This window comes from Panthera uncia, chromosome F2 (assembly GCF_023721935.1).
Source record: "Panthera uncia isolate 11264 chromosome F2, Puncia_PCG_1.0, whole genome shotgun sequence".
NCBI lineage: Eukaryota > Metazoa > Chordata > Mammalia > Carnivora > Felidae > Panthera > Panthera uncia.
The window spans coordinates 41,900,214-41,924,056 of record NC_064812.1 but is presented as its reverse complement, the minus strand read 5'-3'; the positions used below and the strand labels follow the sequence as shown (position 1 = coordinate 41,924,056).

General features: G+C 37.6%; 1 protein-coding gene across 4 annotated transcripts in view; it reads right to left on the bottom strand.

Moving 5' to 3' along the window:
* The window catches only part of RAD54B (RAD54 homolog B), a 95,314-nt gene that overhangs the window by 10,596 nt on the left and 60,875 nt on the right, over positions 1–23,843 (bottom strand). For all 4 annotated transcript variants that reach the window (XM_049633142.1, XM_049633143.1, XM_049633141.1 and 1 more), the window contains 6 exons: positions 21,469–21,631; positions 16,311–16,536; positions 15,335–15,542; positions 12,628–12,767; positions 9,353–9,643; positions 5,278–5,453 (listed from right to left, as the gene is read on the bottom strand). In XM_049633142.1, the coding sequence (XP_049489099.1) occupies positions 5,278–5,453; positions 9,353–9,643; positions 12,628–12,767; positions 15,335–15,542; positions 16,311–16,536; positions 21,469–21,631 (1,204 nt within the window). The remainder of the gene's footprint in view (positions 1–5,277; positions 5,454–9,352; positions 9,644–12,627; positions 12,768–15,334; positions 15,543–16,310; positions 16,537–21,468; positions 21,632–23,843) is intronic.

Sequence of the window (23,843 nt, the reverse complement as noted above, 5' to 3'; positions counted from 1 at the left end):
ATACCAGGAAATTTACTGATAGACCCCTTCAGCTCCCCTTAGGAGGGCAACCCTGCTTAAACAATGCATTCCTTGCTAATAAATTCCTTTCTCCCCACCCCCCAACACTCGGCCTTGAAAACATTTTTGTTAGTTTAGCTCAGGAGAGCTCCTCTGTAGTTACTTGCTAGATGGGATGCTGCCTGATTCAGGAATTGTTTAATAAAGCCAATTAGATCTTAAAATTTACTTGGTTGAATTTTGTTTTTTAACAGTAGATTGGCAATTTAGGCTGGGCTCAGCTAGAAGATTCCTCTGCTGGTCGTGGCTGGGCAAACTCAAGCATCTGCAGTCAGCTGCCAGGTCAACTGGGGACTAGCTGACCTACTCATCAGGCTACCCAAGGTTTATTCACACGGTGACGGAAGGGTTCCAGGAACCCAAAGGAGGAAAAGCCCCAATGCACAAGATCTTTGCAAGTCTCTTTTTTGTGCCATATTTGCCAACACTGCATGGTCCAATGCAAGTCATGTGGCTCAGCTCAGAGTCAGAGTGGGAAATCACTCACAATTACCTAGCAAAGGAACATGGATACATGGAGAAGAACTTAGACCATTTTTGCAATCTACCATAATCCCTATACTACTATTTCAATCATTTTTCCTTCCTCTTTCTCATCTATTATTGTTAGAGTAGGCAGTTAGTCAGGCTTTAACAGGATGCCTGGAAGCCAGCAAAGGGGGAGTCAAGGCCAGTTACCAGGAAAGTTAGCAACCTGTCCCAGCACTATTCCACAAAGTCACAAAAAGCCAGATCAAACCAGACAGGCCCAAAACAAAGAAGGTCAGAGGCCCTGACCAAGTAAGGGGGAAAAGACACAAAATCCTCCTCCCAAAGAAATCCTCTCCCCAAACAATAAATAGCCCACCCCTCAGTTAACAACAGTCAATAGAAGAGAGAGACCCAAACTTCTCCCTTGAGTTCACCCGCTCTCCAGAGTGTACTCTCACTTGAGTAAACTCTTCACTAGCACAACTTAACCACTCTGTCTGGTCTGTCCTTGAATTCTTTTCTTGTGACAAGACTGAGAGACTGCAGTGATGTTTTGGGACAGGCTGGATGGAGGGCCTGGAGGTCTCCCCCAGTTCACCTAGCAACCTTATAGGGATGAATAATATTATCTAAACATAGTTTTTTCTGATCTAACTTCACTAGAAGGAAAAGAAACTCTGGCTTAATATTTTCCCCCAACAAATCCTTACAAGGCTAGGTGCAGATTGATGGGATAGGTGACTGTCTTAGTAAGGACTCTCAGACAAGCCTCTTTTAGAGGTCTCGAGCAGCTCCCCCACACACAAGTACATCCACTTGGAAACAGGCTATTATTTTTATGTTCACTAGACTGTCCCCTAAAGCAACTGAAATGTGTAGGCAAGGCGTCAGGTCTACAGTACAATGCAAGCTGTACCCAGCAGGAGAGTCTCCAACAAAGAGAAGCACGGGTGGGGGGGCGGGGGGGGGGGGGCTGGAATGCAGTATCAAGTCTGCTCACCAAGCCATGAAGCCTAGTGCATGAATGCAACAACCAGGAGGGAAAATAAATGGTTTTAAATTTTGAAGTTTCTTTTTTTTAAATTCCACAAAAGGGTCACCCGGTGGACAAGAGTTCTCAGATATGCCTCCACCCCGTTCTAACACATCTTAACCTACTCAAAAACACCCTATGTGCTAGAAGATGTCTTCCCAGAAGACCTAAAATATAACTATCTGGTTCAAGTCAATGGTAACACAGTAGCCACAGTGAAGACAGTAATACTACTCCTGGAACCAAACACTACAACTTTTTAAAGTTTTGTGCATAGGCAGCCCAGCCTTGGAAAGCCTGGCCTCTACACTCAGTTTTTTATTAAAAAAAAAAAAGGGCCATCACTCAACACCTAAAAAACAACCCAATTAGAAAATGGCAAAGGACTGGAATAAACATTTCTCCAGTGAAAACATAGAAACGGCCAGGGAGTATATGAAAAGGTGCCCAACATCACTAATCATTAGGGAAATGCAAATCAAAACCACAATGAGATATCATTACACATCCAATAGCATGGCTATTATCAAAAAACAGAAAATAACATTGTTGGTGAGAATGTGGAGAAATTAGAAATCTCGTGCACTGTTGGTGGGAATGTAAAATGGTGTAGATGTTATGAAAAGCAGTGTGGGGGAACCTGGGTGGCTCAGTCGTTTAAGCCTCCAACTCTTCTCAGCTCAGGTCATGATCTCACAGTTCGTGAGTTCGAGCCCCGCACTGGGCTCCATGCTAACAGTGCAGAGCCTGCTTGGGATTCTGTCTCCCTCTTTCTCTGCCTCTCCCCTGCTTACACTCTCTCTCTTTCTCTCTCTCTCTCAAAATAAATAAACTTTAAAAAAGAAAAGAAAAACAGTATGGTGATTCCTCAAAAAATTTTTAAAAGAATTCCCAAATGAGCCAACAATTTCACTTCTGGGTATATATCCAAAAGAACTGAAGGCAGGGTATTGAAGGAATATTTGTACACCCATGTTCATAGCAGCATTATTCACAATAGCCAAAAGGTGGAAGCTACCTAAGTGATCTTCAACAGATGAATGGATAAACAAATGTGGAAAATACATACAATGGAATATTATTCAGCCTTAGAAAGAAATTCTAACACATGCTACAACACGGACGAAGCTTGAGAACGTTAAGCTAAGTAAAATAAGCAAGTCACAAAAAGACAATATACTATATGATTTCACTTTTATGAGGTACCTAGAGTAGTCAAATTCACAGAGACAGAAAGTAGAAGGGTAGTTCCCAGGAGCCGAGGGGGAGGCAAGCCTGGGGAGTTGTTATATACTGGGTACAGTCTCAGTTTTGCAAGATGAAAAGAGTTCTGGAGATTGGCTGCACAATAATGTGAATGAACCTACCACTACTGAACAATATACTTAGAAACAGTTAAGATGAGGGGCGCCTGGGTGGCTCAGTCGGTTAAGCATCCGACTTCAGCTCAGGTCACGATCTCACGGTCCGTGAGTTCGAGCCCCGCGTCGGGCTCTGGGCTGATGGCTCAGAGCCTGGAGCCTGCTTCCAATTCTGTGTCTCCCTCTCTCTCTGCCCCTCCCCCATTCATGCTCTGTCTCTCTCTGTCTCAAAAATAAAATAAACGTTAAAAAAAAAAAATTTAAAAGGATCCAGTAACACAACAACAAAAAAAGCAAATAGTTAAGTCTGAGTTGAAGTTTATACTCATAAGATTAAACTAGATCACAATCTGCACATCTATATTATACATGTTCTTTTGTACATATGAAATATTATAAAACATTTTAATCAAACTGTATTAAATACTTTATAGAAAGTTTCCTTATTTTAATTCCTTCATTGTTATGAAAAATAAACCTAAAAATATGCACAAGTCAAATGATAGTATAAATGCTCCAAAGAGGTTATGCCAGATCCCTTGACAATTAAAAGTAATTACTATTTTGCAATCTTTTCTATGTATTTTTGCCTTAATTCACAAACACAGTTTGATACAAAGATAATTAAGACACAGTCCCTGTATTACAAATACTGATATATAAGAGAACTAAAATGAGAACTAATACGATGTGAGAAGAGCTCCAGGAGAGGTAGGTACAGGACACAAAGGGAGTACAGAAGAGGGATATCTAACTCAATCTGAGGCTGGGGGCTTCCAAGAGGAGAAAGCAATGGAGCGGAGTCTTAATGAAGAGAAAAAGCTGGTCAGATGAATGAGAAGTGAAGGCAGCGGAGGCATGAGAGCTTGTAACATGTAAAAGCAGAGGGTGAGAAGCAGAGCAAATGGCAGGTCTGGTAGATGTTTGGTATGACTGAACCACATGTTAAGTGTGAAGAAGTGGTGGCAAATGAGGCTGGAAAAGGAGGCATTAGCCAGTCATGAAGAGCCTTGCCCAATGTGCTACATAGAGTTTAGAAATTCCTGGAAGACAATTAGGAGTCTTTGAAGGACTTTTACGGAAGACAGTGATATGTTAGCATTTGTAGTTTAGAAATATAATTTAGGGCAATGTTGATATGTGATGAGGTTGAAAGAGGGAAGTAGTTTATAAGAGACCATCATACGGGCGCCTGGGTGGCTCAGTCGGTTAGGCGGCCGACTGCGGCTCAGGTCATGATCTTGCGGTCCGTGAGTTCTAGCCCTGTGTCGGGCTCTGTGCTGACAGCTCAGAGCCTGGAGCCTGCTTCATATTCTGTGTCTCCCTCTCTCTGACCCTCCCCTGTTCATGCTCTGTCTCTCCCTGTCTCAAAAATAAATAAATGTTAAAAAAATTAAAAAAAAAAAAAAAGAGAGAGACCATCATAACCCAAATCATTAATTACAAGAGTCAAAACAAAAATCTTGGTACCAGAAAGGAGGTATATTCCAAGATTAAGAGATAACAATCTAGAATTTAGTTACTGACAATGTTGGGTGAGAGAAGAAAAAAAGTGAGTCTAGAATGACTAGATTTTCTGCATGAATCATGGTGCCATTCATCAAGCCAAGGAATGATGAAAAAGGATCAGGTTAAAGGATAAAGCTGTTGGGGATATCTGTACCTTAAAGTCTTACATGACATCAAGAGAGATTTAGATGCCCATTAAACAGTAGGAAATAAGGATGTGGGAATGAGAAGGCAGAGTTGGACCAGAGATAGAAACTTGGAATCAAGACTGTATGAGTGAGAGTTGCAACAATGGAGAGTAGAGGAAACCAAGGAAGGCTGTTTAGAGTAAGAAGAAGGCTATGGAGAAACCCCAAGAAGTATTGACATTTGGGGTGTCTGAGTGGCTCCGTTGGTTGTGTATCTAACTCGTGATTTTAGCTCAGGTCATTGTCTCAATTTTGTGATTTCGAGCCGCACAAGGGCTCTGCTGACAGGGTGGCTCTACTGACAGAGCTGACAGGGTGGAGCTTGTTTGAGATTCTCCCTCTTTCTCTGCCTCTCCCCCACTCGTACTCCCTCTGTCTCTATCAAAGTAAATAAATAAACTTAAAAATTAAAGTATCAACATTTGAGTGACAGAGAAGAAAGGATTCTAAAAGAGAGAGAGGAATAAATTAGTAGGTGTTAGATATCAAAAGATGTCTCCAGGTTTTTGTAAACATATGTATCTACCTTTAGATACAGTTCTTCTTAAATAAAGACCATGATCCCAAAGAAGGAGGGAGAAGAGGAAGTAAGGCTATAGTCTAAACCAAAATTCCACGAGCACTTACAAGCAAGTTTATTAAATTGATCTCTTACTTTTCAGTGGGACGAAGTTCACGGATAACAGCTAAGAGCTTCAACAGCACTTGGAGTTTTCCTGACTCTTCCTCAGTAAACATGAGAGGGTTGTAATCAGCAGGGAACACATTTACCAAGCCTTCATATAGACTCCTTTCTTCATTTTCATCCCACGTTGAGCTACATTCTTTTCCCTATTCAAAAGGATGATTGTTAACTGGCTCATGTTTATTTTGTTAACTGGGAGGGAAAGAAATGCTAAAATTATGGGGGGGAAAGTGAAGATTAATAGCCACCTGAAAAGACCAAGTTAACTATTACGTAAATCTTCATAGGTTACGATGTGATCATTTTTGAAAAAGGTAACATGCATCCTACTGAGTTCATTACAGAGCCATTCAATGCAGTCTCCTAGTGCAAGCGATCTTCACCCTACAAGGGCAGCATCACTGCCCACATGTTCCTTGGGAAGGGGAGGAGGGACAGCAGAGAAATAAGAGAGGAAACTACAGTACAGTGATACAACTGTTCTCTCCAAAACCCTAAGATCTCTCATCACTGATATGTCCTTTCTTCTCTTCTTTCCTTCCCTCTGCTATTACTTCTCTTTCCTGATTTTGGGCTTCACACAGCACCTCCCAGGTTATACTCAGAATCAAGCATAAGAGTTTACTCACTCTTATGAGCAATTTCTCGTAGCCATTTCTTCCACAAGAAGGAATAATTCTGCCATAAGTTAACAGAAATTTATTCTTACTTATATTTTTGTTTACATTACCAATGATTTTTAGAATACTTTTATTCCAAAGTGATTATCAGCACCTTTGAAATTCTTTTTCCAAAAGTGCCTAGATGACATGTGAATACTTAACTAAAAATATACTTATTAATAACTACAGCACTTTTTAGGTTAAATTTCTGAGACTGGCTGGTCTCCTCACTTTGTTCCACATTTACCAGATTTATCACTGTTTTTAAAACTTTGTTCAGTCTACTCCACCTGCCTGGAATGCTTCCTCATTTTTCTGTCCAATTATCCCAATCCTATAGATACTTAAGGACCCAATGTAAATTCCATTTGATTATTTATAGCTCTTTTTTGGGTGGCAAAGGGGGCACTGAGTCTTAACCTTTATGGTTACAAAATACAGTTCAGCTTTGACCTTAGTTAATTGAGAAGTTAACTATATACTTTATTATACTTCCCTATGTTTTCATGGGTGTTGTGTTCCCTCTTTAATAATTCCAGAAACACTTAAAGGCAGTGAATCCTGTAGTGTAAGATGCTAGGCACAAAGTATATTTGGCTTATTTCCAAAATATAATAATAGTTGGGTAAAGTTACTTGATTAAAAATACTTGGAAACCTAAGATACTAATATCACTGGAATATACAAGGGGAAAGAGATGGTTGCTGGCTGCTTCAGCTTAGGTCTGCTAAGATGCCTATACCTTGGAGAGGTCATCAAAAGACCACAGACCCAGGATCTAGTCCACAGCTTTTCACGTTCAGAAACTGAGTAAGTTTAAGCTCTAGGCAAATGAGCCATACTAATCAAATTAAGAAACAAAGTCAGAATATAAATTTATTGACCTTCAAAGGAGACTTGCCTATTTAAACCAAGTGGCCTATACATTCTGTCACATGAAACCACAAGGGAAGCCAAATCATTAGCATAAAGTTGTCTGGTGAATATTAAATAAAAATACAAGGGAAATGGTGATCTTATGGCACAAGTTCTTAGCCAGGAACATGTAATCAGAATCACCTGGGGAGTCACTTTTTCCAAATCCTCATACTTGGGTTCTACTCTCAGAGTTTCTGAATCAGTCCATAGGTGTTGAGGTCTAGACAAATGGAGTTTTAAAAGCTTTCCAGATTGTAATGCATAATACCCCTAATTAAGAATCAACTAATAGATAATATCTTCATTCTGTGACAGCCTGATAAATCACCTCCATCACAGGGGAGTTTACCAGTTAGACTTCTCATATCAGCCTGTCATGGCACTCACTCTTCTGACTCTCTGTAGCCTTTGGTTATCAGTTACACTTCTTTTGGTTATATTCCATTCACATTTCCTGAAAAGAAACCCATCACCTTGACTGAACTTGGGGAAAAAACCTAGTTTCAACAGGAATACCTTTATTAAAAAAAAACTCTGCTTAAAGGTTGTTTATACATGTGGAAGGCTCATTTCAGCCACTTTCTATTGATCCTCATTTGCTATGATGTTAGAGGAAAGGCTTTACCAAACAAGACTCAGATTGTAAGTTATGCACCCTCTTTGAAGCTTGTGGTATCTTGTGCCTATTACTAGTTAACTGGTGCATTCTGGGCTATGATAAAGTCGACCTTTTAAGGAAGAATTTTTGGCTTCTATTTTTGCTGGGCATCATGCCCAAAGGGTTTAATTTTTATCACTGTATATAAAATCTGTTTCTTAAAAAGTTGATTAATAAATTGTTATAATCCTGCTTACTGCAGAGTTACAGAAAGCTGACTTCTCCTATGATAAACTATGTAAATATAACTCATTGAAGGATAAACTTGAAGAATTCTGGTAGAACACTCCATTTTCCAAGTATATAACTAATGACCTCAAGCGTGATGCAGCATCCATGGGTTTTCTTTCGTTTTGTTTGTAAATTATGATTTTACTGTTTAAAGAAAAAAATAAAAGAATAAAAACTGTTCTAAAACAGTGTTAAGAATGAGCTGGGGATAATAGAGTTTTCATAGTTATTGTGTAATTTCTATGGTCAGGCATTCTGCTAGGTTGTTTCCATGCTATTTCATCAAGTTGCCACAGGAACTTGATGAAATAGTATGTTCATAGGAAGTTATTATTGTCTCTTCTTTGGAAATAAGAAAAATAAAGGCCCACAGATGTAACTTGACCATGGTTAAATTTGCCCTTAAAGGGGCACCTGGGTGGCTCAGTCAGTTAAGCATCTGACTTCGGCTCAGGTCATGATCTCACAGTTCATGGCTTCAAGGCCCACATCCAGCTTTGCGCTGACAGCACAAAGCCTGCTTCAGATTCTCTGTCTCCCTCTCTTCCCCTCCCCAGCTCATTAAAAATACAAAAAAAAATTTTTTTAATTTTTAATAAAAATTTGCCCTTAAAGAACTGGTAAGCAGTAGAATAGGAACTGATACCCAGTTCTAACTCCAAAACAGAAAACTCTCACTATACTCTAACTGCCTTATGTTTATTAAATATCCAAATGGTTAGTTCAACTATATAATCATTAAAAATCATACTTGGAGAAGGTATCTAATTGGGAAAATGCTCTCAATTTATTTAGTGGAAAAAAGTAGATTTTAAAATAATAAGCATAACATCATTAAAATTAAGTTTCTCTAGAACTAGATTATATATGCGTATCTTTGAGTCCCTGTTTCCTCACCAATAATGCTAGAAAAACATTTAGTGTTGGGTACATTTATATGCTTAGTAAGTATTGGCTAAGATTATTAATATCGAACTACGGGTTTTTTTTCTGGCTAGAGAGCTTTATTTCTTTATAATAAATTCCTAAAAGTATTGCTAGGCCACAAAATACATACAGTTTTAAAGCTTTGGTACACATTGCCAACTATCTTTCAGTTACACCAATTCACAGTCTAATCAGATGACTTTAATTTTCTTCTGGTTTTCTGAGTTTTATAAATTTCATACAATATGTATCATATATTATTTTTATAATGGGAAAAAATTAAATTATTTTCAATGATAAATTTTCTATTTGTTTGCACCAAACAAAACTGATTGGCTACATATATATAAGATAGGAAGGAGGACCACAGCAAAGTATTAGTTAGACAAGATACCAAAGGGCATGGGGCAAACTCTAGAAGGCAGTGCCTCACATCCATTTCACTCCTTGTTCAGTCCTATATGTATGGACATGTTCTGAACAAATAGAAGCTAGATAAGCTGTACAGATGAAACATATAGGAGAGGCTGGAGAGCTTCTCGAAAACCCACAAATGCAACCCCTGGGGTTGGCCCAATTTGCCCTCTTAGACTCACATGACACAGAACCCTTAGCTCACATCTCTGACACAGTCTCAGATACTACTTACCTTTATAGAGTTGAACAAAAGGCAGGGGTGATTGCACAGCTTTTTAAGAGCTCCTATACATATTAGATGAGGACTATTTCCTAACAACCCTTGAAGGCAGAATCTGACAGCCTGAGAATTCAACAGCTTTCGATAAAGCTCAATCTGTAGTGCTCCTGGTCGGCAAAAGACTACATTCTCTATTTTAGGTGGAAGATACTTATTTATGACTTCTTGGGTTCTTCTAAGGATAAAGAGTCCAGTGAGGCAAGTAAGTTCAGCTGCTCTTTTCTCTCCTAACTCCTTTTCTTCCTATGGAAAAATCGCAGACTTAAAAGTGTTATAAACAAAGAATTATTGCAATTAAAAGGAACATTAAACATTTTATATCAATAAACCATTTACTAATTACATCCCTTCAGATTTTTTTTTTAACAGAATAAATTCAGTTTGAGTTTGGGATAGAAAAACCAATCATATTCTCTTTATTTATTTTTTTTAATTTTAAATGTTTATTTATTTATTTTTGAAAGAGAGAGACAGAGCACAAGCAGGGGAGGGGCAGAGAGAGAGAGAGAGACACGGAATGGGAAGCAGACTCCAGGCTCTGAGCTGTCAGCACAGAGCCCGATGCAGGGCTTGAACCCAAAAAAGATCATGACCTGAGCCCAAGTCAGGCTTAACCAACTGAGCCATCCAGATGACCCATCATCTCTTTAAATGTTCAGCATAACCATTTAACTAAATTAAGCCAGTCTCCTAATCTTTGTTTGGCTATTAGCACCGTTGAGAGCCATCAGCAATCAACAATCTACAAATTAAATTATTCTAAAAGTAAGCTTTTATGTGAAGACTGTCATGGTACACAGTCTTAAAATCATCAACAAAGAACTAACTCAGCAAATTCTTGGAAGCAAATATTTTGACAAGTTATTGACCCTAAAATTAAACCTACAAGAAATTACTGGCACAAAGCACAGCTAATTCTTTCAAAATCATTACAACATTGTTCATTAGAAATGTTTGCTTCCAGTTTGTTTGCTTCTTTTTGTTTGTTTCAAAGTTTTTACCACTGTACTTTTTTAAGTCAAAACACAGTATGATTGAAATATAAGCTTAAATTCTTTTTTGAGCATACATAACTTCACAGTGAAGCTTAAAATAATATCCCATATGTATATATTCATTTCTATATAAATCATAAAAAATTCCCCTCACATTTTAAAACTACTTTCAATTTTTATTACAAAAGAAATAGCTTCACTGAAGAAAAGTCAGAAAACACAGTTATGCAAAACTAAAACTAAAACTGAAACCAAGTTTAATCAATCAGAAACAACCACTACTGTCAACACTTTTATGTGTATCTTCCAAGTCTTTTTCCTTTATATTAACATATAAATGTATTTAACATTTTACTTTTATTTGTAACAAAAACAGGATCTTTATAGTTGAAGCTTCATGGGAACAAGGCGCCATTCAGTTTGGCTTTTCACTGTCTTCCCTAGTATTTAACACTTTACATTTGGCCCACTTTAGATGTTTAACATGTAGGTGTTGGGTAAATAAATGAATGTGATTTTATTTTTAAATAATATATGATTAACATTTTCCATGCTAATAAATATATTCATAAGCTATTATTGTGTATCATTCCTGGTTCATGGGAAATGTTCAATAAATATTTACTAATTATCATTTTATTAATTCTGAGATGTATTTTTTTATACTTTAACTTCTCTCATATAGGATGCTTTTTTAAATTTGTTTTTAATGCTTCTTTTGAGAGAAAGGAAGAGAGAGAGTGGGGAAGGGGCAGAGAGAGATGGAGACAGAGGATCCTAAGTGGGCTCTGTGCTGACAGCAGAGAGCCCAATGCAGGGCTCAAACTGTGAGATCATGACCTGAACCAAAATCGGAACTTAACCAACTGAGCCACCATCAATGACTTCTTAAACTATATTTATTAGCATGTTTTCCTTAGTGGTTCATAAAATAACCATGCACCTTACAATTGGTATTATTTTAGATTCAATGAAATACATTGTGTAAACAACATGCAGACTCTGCTTTAACCATTTTCCTACCTTTAGAAATGTCTGTTTTCAATTAGTTTGTTTCCTTTAGTTTCAGAATTTTCTACCCTTAGAGGTAAATCTTTAAGCACATGTATGATTATTTCTTTATAATAAATTCCTAAAAGTGGTATTGCCGCACCACAAAATATGCACAATTTTAAAGCTTTTGATACATAATACCAAACTATTCTCCAATTATATACCAATTTACATTCCAACCAATAGACAACAGCACTCTCATCTATACTTGCTATTACTATGTAAATCGAACCAACTAAAACACCAATAGAAGAGTGAGACACCTGGGCGGCTCAGTCAGTTGAGCATCCAACTTCGGCTCAGGTCATGATCTCATGAGTTCGTGAGTTCAAGCCTCACATTGGGCTCACTGCTGTTGGCGCAAAGCCTGCTTCGGATCCCTCTCTCTGCCCTTCCCCCACTTTTGCACTCTCAAAAATAAATAAAACATCCTGGGGCGCCTGGGTAGTTCAGTCAATTAAGTGTACGACTTTCGGCTCAGGTCATGATCCGAGTTGGATCAGAGTTGAAGCCCCACATCAGGCTCTCTGCTGTCAGCATGGAACCTGTTTCGGATCCCCCAACCCCACCTCTCTTTGCCCCTCCCCCACTTGTGTGTGCATGTGCACTCCCTCTCTCTCAAAAATAAACATTTAAAAGATAAGTAAATAAAACATTTTAAAAAAATTTTTTAATGTTTTCTTTATTTTTGAGACAGAGAGACAGAGCATGAGTGGGAGAGGAGCAGAGGGTGAGGGAAGCACAGAATCCAAAGCAGGCTCCAGGCTCTGAGCTGTTGGCACAGAGCCCAAGGTGGGGCACAAATCCACAAACTGACAGATCACGACCTGAGCCAAAGTTGGTCACTTAACCAACTGAGCCACCCAGGCACCTCCATAAATAAAACTTTTTTTTTAAGTTATTTTATGGTTACTTTAGTTTACTTTCGTCAATATCAGTAAAAATGAATATTTTTATATGTTTACTGTCAATTACAATTCTTTGTGAAGTGCCTATTTATGATTTTTTTAATGTGATATTATTCTCTAAAATAAAGAATGCAGGAAGAGTTGAAGGATTATGGAAAAATAAAGAATTCACTAATTTAATTTTTCCTGAATTAAAATATTGCCCAAGTTGTGGATGACTTTCCTGAACATAGTCTTTTTTTTTAAACCTATTTATTAACGTAAATTATACCTCAGAAGCAGAAGGTTGTCTCGATAAAATGATGGGTTCTTCATATATTTTTCTATAAGATGACAAAGAGCCTAATATTCCTGGATTTACAAAATCAATTAATGCAAAAAATTCTTGAAGATCATTCTGAACTGGAGTACCTAAGAGAAACAAAAGTGATGAAAGGTCAAGTTTGTGTTTTACAATCACAGGTTATTTGTAGAAATTTGTACTCTCTTCCCTAACAAAGCTAAACTAAAGGCTTTAGAGATGAGAAAGAGCAGCCAACTCCAAGTGAACAAAAAATATTAAGAACCATATAAATTTTTAACTCTGGTTTTAACTTCAGCATAGTGGCTGTGTCCAGGCTCTGCAGTCTGACTTGCCTGGGATCAAATCCCACCTGCATCATTTACTCTCTGAGTGATCCTAAGCAAGTTACATACCTCAGTTTACTTCTAGAAAATGGGGATAATTATAGCAGCTCCTAGGATTGTCAGGATCAAATTAGTTAATCCATATACTAAGAACAGTGCCTAAAGCACAATAAATGTTCCATAACTGTTAATGATTCTTAATATTATAACAGTGTGACTCTGGACAAGATTCTTGAGCTCTTTAAGTTAAATTCAGCATTTTTTCACTTATAAAACTGGGAAGTTAACAATTTCCCAGTGGTATTACAACAAAAAGTAGAGACACTGTATGCACGTTGTAGCACAGTTCCTGACATTTAGTAAATACTCAGTGAATGACACCTGTAATTATTACCTTTCAAAGTTTTCAGATCAAATTGAGATCTTGACTAATCTTAAAGGTTAACACAAATATACCCTGCATAAATTACATACTCAAAAACTTTTGGCTAACTAATTTTCAAAGAAACATTAGCATGTTTCAATAATTATATCAAAAAAACATGTATGGGTGCCTGGGTGTAGCTCAGTCGGTTAGGCATCTGACTTCAGCTCAGATCATGATCTCATGGTTCATGAGTTCGAGACTCGCATCGGGCTCTGTGCTGACAGCTCAGAGCCTGGAGACTGCTTTCAGATTGTGTCTCCCTCTCTGGCCCCTTCCCCACCCATGCTCGCGTGCGCGATCTCTCTCTCACTCTCTCTCTCAAAAACAAACAAAAAAAAAAAACCCATGTAAATCAGCAAAGTCCTACAGTATAATTTCAGATGACATTCAAATGACAGACTAGAAAAGGTTGTCCAAAAATATATGTAAGAGGCATATAAAAATGCACTTATTCATTAACATAGATAACATGAATTTTACAATGCCAGGGAATTTAATGATCATACCCCTCAAATTAAATGGGTCAACCCAAAGGATCAATGCTTATTAATTATATAACACATCTAACTAGTTCTAAATTTTGAGATACATAATAGAATATGATATTTATGTTGGTACGCATTTTGTTAAACTTTTAAATAAATATCCATGACAATGACTAAAAAAGGCAGAATCAAGGGCACCTGGCTGGCTCAGTCGGTAGAGCATTTAACTCTTGATCTCGGGGTCATGAGTTTGAGCCCCATGTTGGGGGCAGAGCTTACTTAATCAAAAACAATTTTTTTTAAGATAGGCAGAATGAGAAAAGCAAGCAAGTAAGAAGGGAAACAAAGGTATAAGGATCCTTGTGGTTGACTTCCAGACATCCAACCCTGGCTAACTAATCCAAGCCATTCATGATAGTCGGATCCCATTTGCCAATGATAGCTGCAGGAAAGGATTTATGTCTTTTGACTGGGTTCTCCAGGAGCAGTGCCCGAGACAGGGATTTGGCTGTACAACATGTATGGAGGGAGTGCTCTGAGGAGAAAGAGAATAATAGAATCAGAGAATAGGAGGGGAAGAAACTAAGCAAGGATGGCCTCCTTGCTTGAGATAAATTATAGCAATCCTCAGAGCATAAATTGCGCTATAAAGCCAGTCCTGAAATTACCCTAAGGCAAGGGCTCTGGCATTTTTCACTTACCTCTATGAGTCAATCATTGACCAAGATGCAGAAGAGAGTGGAGGCTCTCATTCAAACAAGGATAATTCTCCAGAAATTGGAAAGGCCACACAAGGCCAAAATAAGGTGTGGGAGGAAAGCTACATTGAGCTATTCAGGCCTGATTCTAGTCTAGGCTAAAAAGGAATGAGTAGAAAAAGATTCCTGTATTTACATATGGGCCACCCCCTTTCCAGTCTGGGCCAGCAAGTTTGGCCAGCAATAAATTATGCATGCAGCATATACATATATAAACAATGGATACTTAGGCATTAGGCATTTACCATGTGTCAGGTAGTCTTTAAATAACTTTACATTAATTAACTCCTTTGACCTTTACAATAACTCTACAAAGTAGATGGTATTATTATTCCTTATTTCACAGATAAGGAAACTGAGGCACAGAGAAGTTAAATAACTTGCCCAAAGTTGCACAGCTATAAATAGCAGACCTAGGAACCATGAAGAGACAATGCAGACCTATCTCCTACATTCTTTATCATGATAGCATTGTTTATTCTTCAAAAACTCCAAAATCTAAGTGGCGGGAAATTACATAGGGATTTGAAAATTCAGAATCCTACCAAGACTTAATTACCATAGGTTTATTAGTATGAATTCCATCCAGCACCACCAATTCTTTGGATGCCAACATATTACAAATCCTTTATGATAAGAAGACAAAAATTCCATCAAGTCTTCCCCAAAGTAAACACTGACCAGTTAGAATTATTCTTTTCTCACAAGAAAGGCTAATGAGGGCTGTAGTTGTCTTAATGGCACTATTCTTCAAACGATGCCCTTCATCACAGATTAGAAGATCAAATTTAACATTCTTGATTTGATCCAAGGAACGAAGTAACATTTCATAACTGATGATAAGAACAGAATAAAATGGAGATTTGATGAATTCTTCTACTTTGTGGTCCTAAAAAAAAAAAAAAAAAAAAAAAAAAAAAAAAAGACAGTATTTAACAAATCATGGGCTAAAACTGTAAAATCAAATTCAAGCAGCATATTCCTGACAGACATTAATTAGAATATGTGCATTCAAAACCAAATTGTAAGCCAAGATTCCATTTTTCTGCAAAGGAGTTGCAGAGTTACAATACACTTGAAAAACTACCATATAGACAGTGAAAACTTCAGTGCTGATTTGAAAAGCACAGAGATATAATGGGGCACCTGGGTGGCTCAGCTGGTTAAGCGTCCAACTTAAGCTCAGGTCATGATCTCACAGTTAGTGGGTTCAAGCCCCAGGTTAGGATCTGTGCTGACAGCTCAGAGCCTAGAGCCTGCTTTGGATTCTGTGTTCCCTCTTTGTGCTCCTCACCAGCTCACACTGTCTCTTTCTCTCAAAAGTAAATAAACATTTAAAAAAAAATTAAGGGGGTGCCTGGGTGGCTCAGTGAGTTAAGCGTCCAACTTTGGCTCAGGTCATAATCTCATGGTCCGTGAGTTTGAGCCCTGCATCAGGCTCTGCGCTGACAGCTCAGAGCCTGGAGCCTGCTTCAGATTCTGTGTCTCCCTCTCTCTCTGCCCCTCGCCCACTCACACTGTCTCTGTCTCTGTCTCTCTCTCTCTCAAAAATAAATAAATATTTAAAAAAATTTTTTAAACAAAAGAAAAAGAAGAAAAAAAAAAGCACAGAGATTTAGAAAATGACCAAGGCTAAACTGTGTTAAAAATCTCTTACCTGATCAACAGGAAATATCTTGATCCTTTCACTTCCTAGCCATTTTTGAAATTCTTTCCTCCAATTATTCACCAAGCTCCCAGGTGTGACAATAAGTGTCTTCTTTATTACTGGCTTGCCTCCATAGGGTCCCTGACACTGTAGAGTCCAGATGAGTGAAATACATTGCAATGTTTTCCCTAAACCCATTTCATCAGCAAGAATAGCTCCACATCTGCCATTCACTCTGTTAGAAATAATTATACTTCTTTTAGTCACAATAGTTAAATATTTTATGCCCCTAATACTGTCACTTATTAGTCAAAAAATCAGAAACTGATAGTTTTGTAATTAGGACAAACTCTACCCCCTTCTAAATCTTTTTTCTAGGATTTCATGCATGTGATTTACAACATATCTTTTGCATCTTTGATAATTTGTAATTTTTTTCGTGACATATTTACTATCAACTAAATTACTAAAACAAATCTGAAATTTGACAGTTGAATCTAAATCATATGATATTATCATACATATATATTTAGAGAAACTAGAAATGAATCCCAATTTTATATATACATTTGAATAACTATAACTGTGCTTCTTATCACTAACAGTTGAGCAATTTTTATCAGTTTCAGCATCAGTTATCAAAAAAGTTTAAAATATATTATAATCTTAACCAGAAAGACCAATTGAGCTGTATTTATGATTTTCAAGCAGTAAATGAACTCCTCAATCATATAGCTCCCTGCACTATAAGAAAAAACACTAAATATTGATCTAATACATGTAACTTAGTAATAGACTTATCCTACGGACCTACTCAGTTAATACAAATTAAAATTAAATATAATAAAGAATATTAAGTGGCATGTTTATATCACTTCATAGCTTTTAAAGCTCTTCACATATATACGTATATATATACGTATATATGTATATACATGTTATAAAATCAAAAGAATTAAGGATAGTACCAAAATAAGTATGGTTTTGTCTTTCTCTGACTTATTTCACTTATCATAACACTCTAGTTCCAACCATGTCATTGCAAATGGCAAGATTTCATTTTTTTATGGCTAATATTCCATTATATATATATATATATATATATATATATATATATATACACATCTTCTTTATCCATTCACAGTCAATGGACTCTTTCCATAATTTGGCTATTGTAGATAATGCTGCTATAAGCATTGGGGTGCATATATCCCTTTGAATTAGTATTTTTGTATTCTTTGGGTAAATAGCTAGTAATGCAATTGCTAGATCATAGGGTAGATCAATTTTTAGCTTTTTGAGGAATCTCCATACTGTTTGCCAGAGTGCCTGCACCAGTTTGCATTCCCACCAACAGTGTAAGAGGATTCTCCTTTCTGGGGTGCCTGGGTGGCTCAGTTGGTTAAACATCTGACTTCAGCTCAGGTGATCTCATGCTTTGTGGGTTCGAGCCTAACATCGGGCTCTGTGCTGACAGCTTGGAGCCTGGAGCTTACTTTAGATTCTGTGTCTCCCTCTCTCTGCCTCTTCCCCTTTCGCACTGTTTCTCTCTCTCTCTCTCTCTCTCTCTCTCTCTCTCTCTCTCTCTCTCTCAAAAATAAACATTAAAAAAAATTTAGAAAAAGAGAGTTCTCCTTCCTCTGTATCCTCACTGACATCTATTTTGTGTTGTTGATTTTAGCCATTCTGACATGTATGAGGTAATATCTCATTGTAGTTTTGATTTGTATTTCCCTGATGATGAGTGATATTGATTTAACTCATATGTGGAATTTAAGAAACAAAACAAACGAGAAGAGGGGAAAAAAGAGAGAGGGGGACAAACCAAGAAACAGATTTAACTCCAGAGAATAAACTGATGGTCAACAGAGGGAAGGAAGGTGGGGGATGGGTGAAATAGGTGATGGGGATTAAAGAGTATACTTGTGATGAGCAATGAGTGTTGTATGTAATTGTTGAATCACTAAATTGTACACCTGAAACTAATATTACACTGTATGCTAACTAACTGGAACTTAAAATTTTTAAAAAGTGGAGTTTTATTATAGTTTAAATTGTTTTATTTATTTTGAGAGAGAGGGAAAGAGTGCATAGATGCACATGCACGCGAACAGGGAAGGAGCAGAGAGAGAGGGAGAGAGTGCTCAATCTCACAAACCATGAGGTCATGACTTGAGCCAAAATCAAGAGTCAGATATTAACCAACTGGGCCACCCAGAGGCCCCCAGTTTGATTATAGTTTAATTCATTCTATTTCTTATTAGTAAAAATAATAACCAAAATTCAACTATATGTTTTCCATTTCAAAGTACAGAAAAAAGTCACAAACATGAATTACAGTCATTATCATTTTATTTTTTTAAGATTTGTTTTGGGGGTGCCTGGGCGGCTAGGTCGGTTAAGCGTCCGACTTCGGCTCAGATCATGATCTCACGGTTCGAGGGTTTGAGTCTCATGTCGGGCTCTGTGCTGGCAGCTCAGACCCTGGAGCCTGCTTCCCATTCTGTGTCTCCCTCTCTCTCTGCCCCTCTCCCACGCTCACACTCTGTCTCTGTCTCAAAAATAAACATTTTTTTTAAATTAAAGATTTTTAAAAATTTTAATTAAAAATCTTTAATTTTTTAAAAATAATCTCTACACCCAATATGGAGCTCAAACTCACAACCCTGACATCAAGTTGCATGCTTTACCAACTGAGCCAGCCAGCCAGGCACTCCCATTATTACCATTTTAGATCAACAACTTGCCAATGCAAAACCAAATGCCAGCTGAGATATAGAGTGGCAGAGATAAAATAGTGATCCATCCTTCCACAGTGGAGGGAAGAGAACAGGAAGTCTTCACTGAGAAGATGGATCTTGTCAAACAAAGGTAAATAAGATTTCACTATATGAATCAAGTAGTTCAACACAGTGGGAGCTTGAACTGAATTCCAAACAAGGAAATACAAAGGCTATGAACCTGGCAAGATAGCCAGAGACTAAAGATGAGCATACATATCCTTGAAAACTCAGACTGTATCTTGCAAGTCAATGTCTCCCAAACATCAGTCTTTCGTGACTACCATCACAATTTTTGCCATATATGTGATACTATATGTTATTATTTATTTTTCTTTAAGTCAACTCCCTTTTGTACTTAGATTTATTTGAAAAGTCCAAGCATGATTAACGAAACCAAAAATTTTAAATGCTGCTTTTTCTAATAATTCATTAACTAAATATACTACTATCAGAATTAAAAAACAAGGCTTGTCTATGTCCAACTAAAATAATCCCACAAATCACAAGCAGAGTGCATGTTACAGATCAGGTAACACTCCTGTAAGTTCTGAGAGTCTGAAGCATGTTAAGCAAGGGAATGCCATTTTCAGAACTGTTTTTCAGAAAAATCAAGCTGGTGGCAATAAGAGTGAATTTGAGGAGCATCAGAAACAGCTAGATGCCACTGCAAAAATCCAAACGAAACATAATCGTGTAATGTCAATTACTAGCACTGCTGCAGTGTGGTGCCAGAAAAGATTTGGAATCAAAGGATATTTAGGAGTTCAAAATTAAAATTTGAGGTTTGATTAAACTGAGAAAGTGAGAGAGATGAAATTAAAGTTGCTTTCCAGGCCAAATGAGATACGGTCTCCAAAGAAAAGAGCAGATTTGAGAAAGAACAGGAGTCTAGAAAGTTTCTGGGATATAGCATTTCCTTAAGCTGTCATCATGCAAAGGGTTCTTAAGAGTGTGAGGGAATTGGGGCACCTGGGTGGCTCAGTCAGTTGAGTGTCCGACTTCGGCTCAGGTCATGACCTCACAGTTTGTGAGTTCGAGCCCCCCATCAGGCCCCGTGCTGACAGCTCAGAGCCTGGAGCCTGCTTCCGATTCTGTGTCTGCCCCTCCTCTGCTCATGCTCTGTCTCTCTCTCTCTCAAAAATAAATAAACATTAAAAAAAATTTTTTTAATAAAAATTTAAAAACTTAAAAAAAAAAGAGTGTGAGGGAATTTACATTCGCAACTCCCTATTAAATAATCAATTTAAAAATCAAGGGCCTATGCATTAAAAGCAAAACAAAAAGGAAATACATATAGAAATATAACAAGATGTTAGCAGGTTCCTTTGATTCTTTTTTACTTCCTTTATCAAGCTTTTGTGTGCGTGTGTCCTCTAAAATATCTTTAAGAAAGGATGCTACGGGGGCGCCTGGGTGGCTCAGTCGGTTAAGTATCCGACTTCAGCTCAGGTCACAATCTTGTGGTCCGCAAGTTCGAGCCCCGCGTCGGGCTCTGGGCTGATGGCTTGGAGCCTGGAGCCTGCTTCCGATTCTGTGCCTCCCTCTCTCTCTGCCCCCTCCCCCCCCCCCCCCCCCCCCCGTTCATGCTCTGTCTCTCTCTGTCTCAAAAATAAACATTAAAAAAAAAGAAAGAAAGAAAGAAAGGATGCTACAGTTCTTTACCAGAAAACTCCATTTAAAAGGGAATGAGGGAGATTCCTTTTTGGGGGATGGTACCTGGGTGACTCAGATGACTAAAAATCCAGTTCTTCTTTTTCTTTTTTTAGAATACAATTTTTGATGTCTGCTCAGGTCATGATCTTACAGTTCATGAAATCAAGCCCTGAATCTGCATAGGGCTGTGCACTGACAGCACCGAGCCTGCTTGGGATTTTCTCTCTCCCTCTCTCTCTGCCCCTTCCCTGCTTACACTCTCTCTCTCAAAATAAATAAATAAATAAATAAATAAATAAATAAATAAATAAATAAATATTTAAAAGGGAGTAGGGAAGACTCCTTTTTTTTTAAGTAGAAGTGAGATAAGAAGAAAATCTTTTTTCAAAAGTCTCATAAGCAGAATTAACAGCTACTTCAATTTTGCCCTCATAAGCCTTTCTCATACTAGTGAGCTCTTATTGTACCACATTAAGGTTGACTATATTTACCTATTTCTTCAAATACCTTAAAAACTACTTAAGGATAGGACCCATGGTCCTGACTCCTGTATGCCCAGCTCCTAGCAAGATATCTGGCACATGGGATTCCATCAAGAACCACTTTTGGAATAAATGCACACATTAAGCATAATTCATGATATACTGAGACTCATTTTATCAGACTTTTTCTAGAAAACCATTATGTTACAGGTTAAATCAAAAGTCAGAATAAACAAATTATTTTCCTACCTCATTCCCATTACACATTCATATAGGAATAGGATCCCTTCTTTTTGATGTGGTCGAAGATGATATACAAGGTAAGGATCTATCACTACATCCACAATAGGAGAACAGTTCTTATTGAACATCCACTGGTGATTATTGTCTGGTCGTGACATTACAAGAGAATCTTAAGAAAAAGATGATAGTTTACCTATTAATGTATTGCAATTTCACTTTGTCAGCAACTACATTATCTTGCTTTAATTACTCATAACTTAGAACTGTTTGCCATCCTTTGTGGCAAAAAAGTTGAAGTTTAGTAACAGTGATACTAAGCAAGAGTGGAAAATTAAAAAATAAAACCTCATGCCTTATCAATGTAAGATTTCAGGCAGAGAATTTCAAAGGGCTTTCCAAAACCACTGAAATTGGGGCACCTGGGTGGCTCAGCAGGTTATGTGCCTAACTACTCTTAATCTCAGCTCAGGTCATGATCTCATGGTTTATGAACTCCAGCCTGGCCATTGGGCTCTATGCTAACAGTTCAGAGCATACTTGGGATTCTCGCTCTCTCTTTCTCTGCCTCTCCCCTGCTTGCACTCATTCATATATACTCTCTCTCTCTTTCTCACTCTCTCAAAGAGAGACAGAGAGCAGAGCATGAGCATGGAAGGGGCAGAGACAGGGGGAGACACAAAATCCAAAGGAGGATCCAGGTTCCAAGCTGTCAGAACAGAGCCTGGAGCGGGGCTCGAACCCACAAACCATGAGATCATGACTTGAGCCAAAGTCAGATGTCTAACCAACTTAGCCACCCAGGGACCCCACAAACTAAATAAACTTAAAAAAAAAAAAAAGCCACTAAAATTCACTACTGTTTAATAGAGTATTCAGTAAGCCACACATTTAATAGCTCAGTATTCAGAGCAAAGAGAACGATTTCCAACTAAAAGCACAGGTTGGAATTTTGCCAAGTTGCACTTGCGAATGATCACAGCTTCTTATTTTGGAAAGGCACCCCAAATTTAACATAAAGCCTCCCATTATTTTCACTTCTGTACACACTAACAATGACTATTACTTCTTCTATTAACCAGGAGAACTGAGAAAGGATGACAAATTTTCCATTGACTTCACCATCATTATTTCCTTCAAGTTAATTACTACGTTCATGAATGTCAAATGCATTTATCTTTGCAAAGCAGCAAATAAAAGCAACCATTGAATAATAATGTAATTCTTTAGATATATGCTAATACAGTTCAAGATTTATTAAAATATCACCAAAAAATACAAACTCAAATATAACTAGAAAGCAGGTCTCAATTAATCTAAAGTCAGGTAATAAATTCATCAAAATTATTTTTGGGATATATTTATATGTCTGCATCATGGTTAAAAAATGAAATAGATTTTGGGGCGCCTGGGTGGCTCAGTCGGTTGGGTGTCCAGCTTCGGCTCAGGTCATGATCTCACCATCCGTGAGTTCAAGCCCCGCATCAGGTTCTGTGCTGACAGCTCAGAGCTTGGAGCCTGCCTCGGGTTCTGTGTCTCCCTCTCTCTCTGGCCCTCCCCTGTTCATGCTCCATCTCTCTCTGTCTCAAAAATAAACAAACATTAAAAAAAAAATGAAATAGATTTTTTAAATAAACAAAAAGAAAAAAGAGAACAGAAAGGAGAAGGGGAGATAAAGAAAATAGGTTCTAGTAGATTAAAACAATATCCAGCAATGCAGAAATATGCAGTCACAGGAATGAGAGTCTGGTCATGTCTACCATTAGTGATTACCCAGAGGAAAGTTTTCTGTGGATCTTCCTAGATTTCTGAGCAACTAAAAGGAACTCCCATTTCTGAGGTCAATTCCTGGCAGGCAGAGGATTAGGAAGTGAAAATGGAAAACTTAGCTCTTGGCTTTCCTCTATATTCCAGTAGCAGAGCAAGAGTATATTCCTTGTGGATTTCTAACCAAGAAATGGCCCCATTTTTTCTCTTGTGAAAAGCACAAAGGGGAAAAAAGAGAACAGGTGAGGATAATACAAAGGGGAAAAAGAAAAGATAAGAGGGAAGGATAATACACTCAAGCAAGAAGGACCATAGGATCTAAGTCAACTAACAAAGCATCCATCTTCAGGAAAGATAAAACCTAAACCACCACAATAACAGGACACCAGTTCAAATTTTAAGATGCCTCTCTCTATCTTCACAATAATGAGGCACGACTTAATGCTAACAAAATCTTTCATGCTTTCATTTTAAGTCTACAACCTAGTTCTACCCTTGGCAAGATAAATAAATGAGAATCATTAACACAAAGGGCTTTTATTATATTATATACACACACACACATACATACATACATGTACACACATATATATATATGTTATCACAATAAAATTTTT